Here is a 6,796-nt window from a genome sequence, read left to right as displayed (position 1 = left end):
ACATTTGCCGACATTTCCTTGTATGGCAATAAAAATTAAATTGAAATTTAATTTTCAATAACATGCAGTATAAAATTGTTGAATTGGGTAGAGGGAAACAGTCGATCTGTTGGACGGGAGTGCAAGTTGTTGCTCGCGGTTTGCAGTCCGGTCCAACAGATCGACTGTTTCCCGATACTCTTCTCAACAACTGTTTCGTTATGCTCTGCCGAATGAAAAGATAACTCAATTTAGCGCCCTTTGACATCAGCGGACAACGACAGTTCCTAGACCGACAGACGGGAAAAATAGTCGAGCTATTTGACTTTTAAAAGTACGAAATTATATAAGGACCGTTAAGTTCTGGTATAACATATGGTTATATGCCCAGACTTTGTTGTGTATGGAAAGCAAAATGCACAAGGAATTTGGAAAGTTTGAATGTGATGTCACATGACGTCGTGGGTATCTTATGTTGCATTTCCATAAAAAAAGTCCTGATAATGTCTATTCTTCCTTGTAACACAGATTAATGTAATATATAAATATAAGAGATAAAATGTTATTTTTTAGAGTTTCATTTGGGATATGAGTTGAAGTCAATACGCGATCAAATCTACTATAACCCCTTTCAAGCATTTTAGAATTAGATCACTTGACAGACCTCATGTCATATCTTAATGAAACTTTAAAACTGATGTTTTGTTGCTTAAATAAAGATACATGTATGCTGATGATTATTGAAGAGTCATTTGACATCAAATTAGGTGATTTGATAAGGTAAAAATATATTAATTGAAAATTACGTTCTGCAGATCAATGTTTGAACGCCATTTTTACATAAAGACCTTGACACAGAAAGCAAAACCAACTCATCATTATTGTCAGTCAGTGCTCAGTGATGTGAGAAGAGTTGAACAAAATGTTTAAGTTTAAATTCCATCTTTTCCTTTTATGGAGACTTTATCAAAATGAAATTATTCAACTTTCTCCAAAAAGCAATGTAGAAATTGTGATTGTAAATGACTTAAAATTCTTAAATGTAATTTTTAAAGTTCCATTTCTTGCTTCTCTCATTTTCAGAAATTAAAATCCATTAATCACATGGTGTCAGATTGTCGAAAGAAAGATGATACTTAAGTTGAATCTAAAAAATAAAGAATTGTACATTATCATAGGTGTAAAGCTAGGACTATGTAGAAGTAACCCAACCTTGAAGCAGAATATACACATAAAAAGTCCATCTTCTGGCAATAAAATACTTACAGTAAAACTAGATGGAAACATGACTCTTTTAAGTCTGATAATATCACATTCATAAATTATTAAGACGAGGACACCTTTTTCATGACCCTTTAGTCACACGATCCTGAACGTTTACTTTTCGGAGTTTTTCTACAAAATATGTGTGTATCTTTTTATTCAAAAGAAAACAAAATTGCCATTCTTTTGTTCGGCAATAATTATTTATTTTCCTTACTTACTTTATTTGACATTGAAATCATCTAAAGAATTTTCAATATCTTGCCATATTACTAGTAACTTCTTTCTGATATTATCTTTATAATCCTTTTATAAATTCGAAGAAAAACAAAACAAATATTTTCCCTTAGATGTTCATTTTCAAATAAGTTTCCATTCTTTTGATGAGTAAAAATGAATTTAAGATTAGAGAAAATTAATGATGTTTTCTATGAAATCTTAAAAATATTCTCAAATTCTATTTTTAAATAGGAGTAGTACCCGACACATTCAGAATGGCAGAAAATTTGTCTTCCGACACACCTGATCTCACCAAATCAAATAGTAGCAACTACGGGAAGCAGTCCTTGGAATCCGTGCTGAGTGACCAAAACTATCTTTTTGTCGTGGCTTTGGATTTTGGAACAACATATTCAGGTTACTAGTATTCTTTTAGCGCAAGGGACAGATTTCGTCGAAACCCTTTGGATATCCATTGCAATCAGGAATGGATTGGGGGAGGCGCATCTTTGATTTCGTTAAAAACTCCAACATCTCTTCTTCTTGACAAGGATGGCGCATTTGTGGCATTTGGTTACGAGGCAGAGGATAAGTTTTATTCAGAAGTGGCAAGGGATCGACGTGGAAATTTTATGCTGTTCAGACGATTTAAAATGAAATTACATAACAAGAAGGTAATTTTAAAATCAATAGTACGGTACCTGCTTAGATTGTAGAATTGGATAACTGTGGTATACCTGTATATCTAACCCAAACAGAGGAAAATATATATTAAATTTGCAAAGACTTTATTCATCTAGCAGCCACGTTATCAATTTCTGTACCTTTAGAAGACTCAGATTCATGTAATTAAAAGAAATAACCTTCAGTTTTTTTTCTTTTCTTACTTTCTTTACTTTTTTGTTTAATGATGATGATCAAGTAATTTAATATTTTCGTGCATAAACCCAATCGCCTGAATAAATCAACAACAAGACAGCTAGACAGTTAAAACGTGTATATATAGTTCTTGAATTTTCCATAAAGTCATTTCCTGATAAACTAATTCATATTATTATTGGGCGCAATGGAGATTTCAAAAGAAATTTTATAAGAAAAACATCATTGCATAACTTGAAGGAACATGCTGAAAAAGAAAATTTATAAACTTCATCCATATTTCCCCAATTTTGTTGTGTCAAAACCACTGAATGAATATTTTGCACAGGGAGGTTCGCAAAAATCATTTCGGTTTGAGCTTTTGGAAATCAAATTTAGTTAATTAAAAGTGAAGTACTGATTTATTGAAATTAGAAATATTATTTTAAGTTTAAACCTTTCATCGAACAAGCCATTTTGAACAGGGAATTACCTTTATTTATTCATAATTTGGGAATAATCATTATGAAAAGAAAATGTCTATGTTAACAGACCTATTTTTGTTTTCATATCAAGCAGATTTTGTCCAAAATCTTCTACGTGAAAAGAAGAAAACACTTCCTTTGGCTGTCATCTCGACATTTCAATATATCGACGACGTATTGTAAATTAACAATGGTTATTTCCATTCCTTTGTCGATACGATATATCACGGTGAGCTTAAGGGCCGGTACACACGGTAAGGCTTGCCTTATAAGTCTAAAACCTTACGTTTTGCAGGACGTACGGCTCTCCTGTCCACACGCAAAGGCAAGACTTACAATATTATAAACAACATTTACATAAACTCCATGTGTTTTCAACTATAAACAGTGCGCATTATTAAACAGAATAATAGATTACTAGCTAGGAATTTGAAATAGTTTTACCGACCAGTGCATCCACACTTCTGAACAAGGAGGAGGAGGTTAACTGAAGTATTTGTAGATATTTTCATTATCTTACTCGAATATACCCTGTGTTTTCTTCAATATACCAAAGTGTATGGTTTGATGAAATTAGATTGAACTTTGGGTAAATGGTTCTCATTGGTCCAGAATGAAATGTCGGCTAAGTCGTATATTAGAAAATAGAGCAGTGTTCTATTCTAAAGTCAGACTTGTAGGGCTCCAAAAAACGTGTATTAATGGTGTACACACGGTAAGGCTAGAACTTAAGTTTCATGACTTATAAGGTAAGCCTTACCGTGTGTACCGGCCTTAAGATAAAAGATACCATACAGTCTGACAAATATGTTTCACAATTTGATATTTTTCTTGAAAAAGACGTTAATGGTAATCTAACAACCAAGCTTTGTGATAAACAAGATTACTTTCACTTTTCAAGCGTCAACTTCCCTATCTGCATACGCTGTTTATATAATCTCTCACTCGATTCGATACCCAAGAGCATGCTCTTATTTATGCTCTTATTTCTAAAGGAGGTAAATTATTGACAAACAAGTTGACGAAGCAAGAATATTAACAGTGTCGTGTAAAATCATCATTTTGTAAGTTCTATGGTCGATACAATGACCTTTTCAGCAAATACAATTTTATCAATGAGTCAAAAGCTGACTGACGCTTTTCATGAAAATTGTTCTGTCATTATGTACATACTGAATTGTTGACTGAGTTTTCTGTTATTTCCCAATCATGAGAAGGAGCACACGGCGGGAGTAACCGGTCGACAGGGGATGCTCACATCTCCATAGCACCTGATACCACCTCTGATGTATTAGAGGTCCGTGTTTACTCTGCTCCTATTTATTATTTTTGAACGGGACTTCTGAATTTGAAAACGTTATCTCCATATATTTAATTGAAGGTAGCCTAAGATTTAAAATGTTTTAATCGTGCTTTCCTTCTAGGGAATTAGTGAAATGCTTTATTTGGAAGATGAGGCTGGAAAAGGATATCCTGCAAAACATGTTTTTACGCTATCCATAAAGGCATTGGTAGATCATTTTAAAGGACACATCAAAAAACAGATTCTTGACATAGAGTTGTCAGAAAAAGATGTAAGATGGGTTTTAACGGTTCCCGCAATCTGGAGTGATGCTGCTAAGGAATACATGCGACAATGTGCTATTAAAGTTAGTAAGGATATTATCATTTATCAATTTTCATAAGTATCGTGTCTATTTAAGTTCTTAACTAACAACATCGTTTTGAACAGGCAGGCATTCCGGACAAAATGTTGAAAATTGCTCTGGAACCAGAAGCAGCATCTATATATTGCCAATTTCTTCCCATCGAAAGGAACCCGGAAGGTTTTGGAATGACAAAGGAAGGCACAAAATATATGATTGTTGACATAGGAGGTAATATAAATTAGGAAATACTGAAGGAGGGTACATGTATACGTTTACTAAATCGTAATTGCAGTGGTGTATATCTATATGTTTATTTTTATAATTACTTTTGGATTTGATACATAAAATACTATAAGCCTAATAATATAAATAATTTTGGCAACCTCAATAAATAACAAATAATTCCGGTTAAAACTTTAATGTTAAAACTTTTCAATGTATTGCATGTATTTCAATGACTTTTATTTCAATGGCACATCTATATTTTGAGTTAGCTTTATTATATACGTATATATTTATGACATTAGAAGAATCTGAGATATATTATTTACAGGAGGCACTGCTGACATAACTGTTCATGAAAAAGTCAAAGCAGGGAAATTGAGAGAACTCCACCAAGCCTCTGGAGGAGCATATGGAGGAACAGCGGTTGACAGAGAATTCGAGAAATGCCTTACAGATATACTGGGAGAAAAAGTCATGGAAACACTCCGTAAATCGAAAACAGAAATATACATCGATATCTTTAGGGAGTTCGAAGTTGCAAAACGGACATTCACACCGGACAGCGAAGGCCCTATTCGAATGACAATTTCGTATGTTGCACTGAATGAGTTATCAGAGAAAATTTTAGGAAAGACTTTGGTCGAGTTATTCAAGAACGTAGAGGGAATGCGATTGAAGTTGGACAAACTGCATATAGATGTTGAGACCATAAAGAGGTTTTTCGATCCATCGATTAAAGAACTTATCCAGCATATGCAACAAATTATGCAAAATCCACAGACAGATGGAATAACCATTATTTTGTTAGTTGGGGGGTCAGCTGATTCCAAATATATACAATCCAAGGTTGAAAAGGCGTTTGATTCAGTTCGGTTGATTATACCCCCAGAGGCAGGATTGGCGGTGCTGAAAGGAGCTGTTATCTTCGGTCATGATCCAACCCTCATTAAATCAAGAATTTTGCGTTTTACGTACGGTACTGGAGTATGTCCCGATTTCGATCCAACTATTCACAGAGAAGACAAGAAAATAACAATTCAGGGTGTCGATCGTTGTACTGATTGTTTCAGTGTGATCCTTTCCGCGGGAACTGAGGTGGAAATAGGTCAGGAAAAAGTCCAAGGGTATTCAGCCGCCTCTTGCCTTCAAGATGGAGCCTTAGTACAAATATTTTGCTCACCCAAAAAGGAAGTGAAATATACAGATGATCCCGGATGTTTTCTACTTGGAGAACTGTACGTTCCTTTACCTATAACTCGTTTGATGGGGATTTTGAATAAAGGTGGGGGAGAAGCACAACCATTCATTGTTGTTTACATCTTTGGAGACACAGAATTGAAAATTATGGCTATAGATGCTGTAACTAAAATTCCGACAAGCTGCATATTGAAAATGAAAGATTTTGAGAATGAAGAGGAAAACGAATAATGATTGACAAAGAGAGGGGTAGTGAGAGGAGACGTGGTAAAGTAAAAATATGGCTCTAAGCAATTTTTTCATAGATTGGAAGACAATGGCAAAAAAAACTTGGGAAAAAGATTATTAAGCCTTCATTTACTTTTAGACTTGAATTTTCTTAGAGTGGGATATAAATCTGTGTGCTTATTTCTAAAGGATTTTTATATTCTGAATGTTGAAATGTCAATCAGATTATTGAACAATTCCTCTATAACGTTTTCATTTTAAAATTTGTTTGTAGTTCTATTTAAACTTGAATATTTATGATTTACCATATTCATTGCTGTCTTTATGTTTTCCAAATGTCGTGACTTTATATACTAGTATTCATTTGATTTTGTTGGTAATTTGAATTCATTAATTTGAATTTAATTATGTTCAATATTATTACTTTTTATTTTCAAATTTCTTTTGTTATTGTTATAAATAATCGTTTTAAATGTAACATCCATCGAAGACTACACATTGTAATGCCCACACCACCTCCGGATCATGGAGAAGTGCTGATTTTGAATCGAACATGGATAAAGCTTCGAAGAAATAAATTGAAATATGAATATGAAATTTTCAATAACATTTTATTGGCATTTGGGTAATTTGTAATATATTTTTTTTCTTCACGTTGAAATGAAAATTTCATTGATATAAACAATTTGTTCT

The 6,796-nt window shown here is 33.4% G+C and overlaps 1 protein-coding gene across 1 annotated transcript; it reads left to right on the top strand.

The window, feature by feature from the left end:
- Positions 1–1,717: 1,717 nt before the first annotated feature.
- LOC134244169 (heat shock 70 kDa protein 12A-like) lies at positions 1,718–6,106 on the top strand. The gene is made up of 4 exons (XM_062726434.1): positions 1,718–2,135; positions 4,229–4,453; positions 4,537–4,681; positions 5,007–6,106. Exons 1-4 carry the CDS (start codon positions 2,094–2,096, stop codon positions 6,104–6,106), a joined length of 1,512 nt encoding a protein of 503 aa, XP_062582418.1. The 5' UTR covers positions 1,718–2,093.
- The last annotated feature ends 690 nt before the right edge of the window (positions 6,107–6,796 follow it).

This window comes from Saccostrea cucullata, unplaced genomic scaffold (assembly GCF_032062105.1).
Source record: "Saccostrea cucullata isolate Sc308-1 unplaced genomic scaffold, CSIRO_AGI_Scuc_v1 ctg512, whole genome shotgun sequence".
In the NCBI taxonomy this organism is placed as follows: domain Eukaryota; kingdom Metazoa; phylum Mollusca; class Bivalvia; order Ostreida; family Ostreidae; genus Saccostrea; species Saccostrea cuccullata.
Note: the sequence above shows the minus strand (reverse complement) of the source record. Positions and strands in the feature narration are given on the sequence as shown.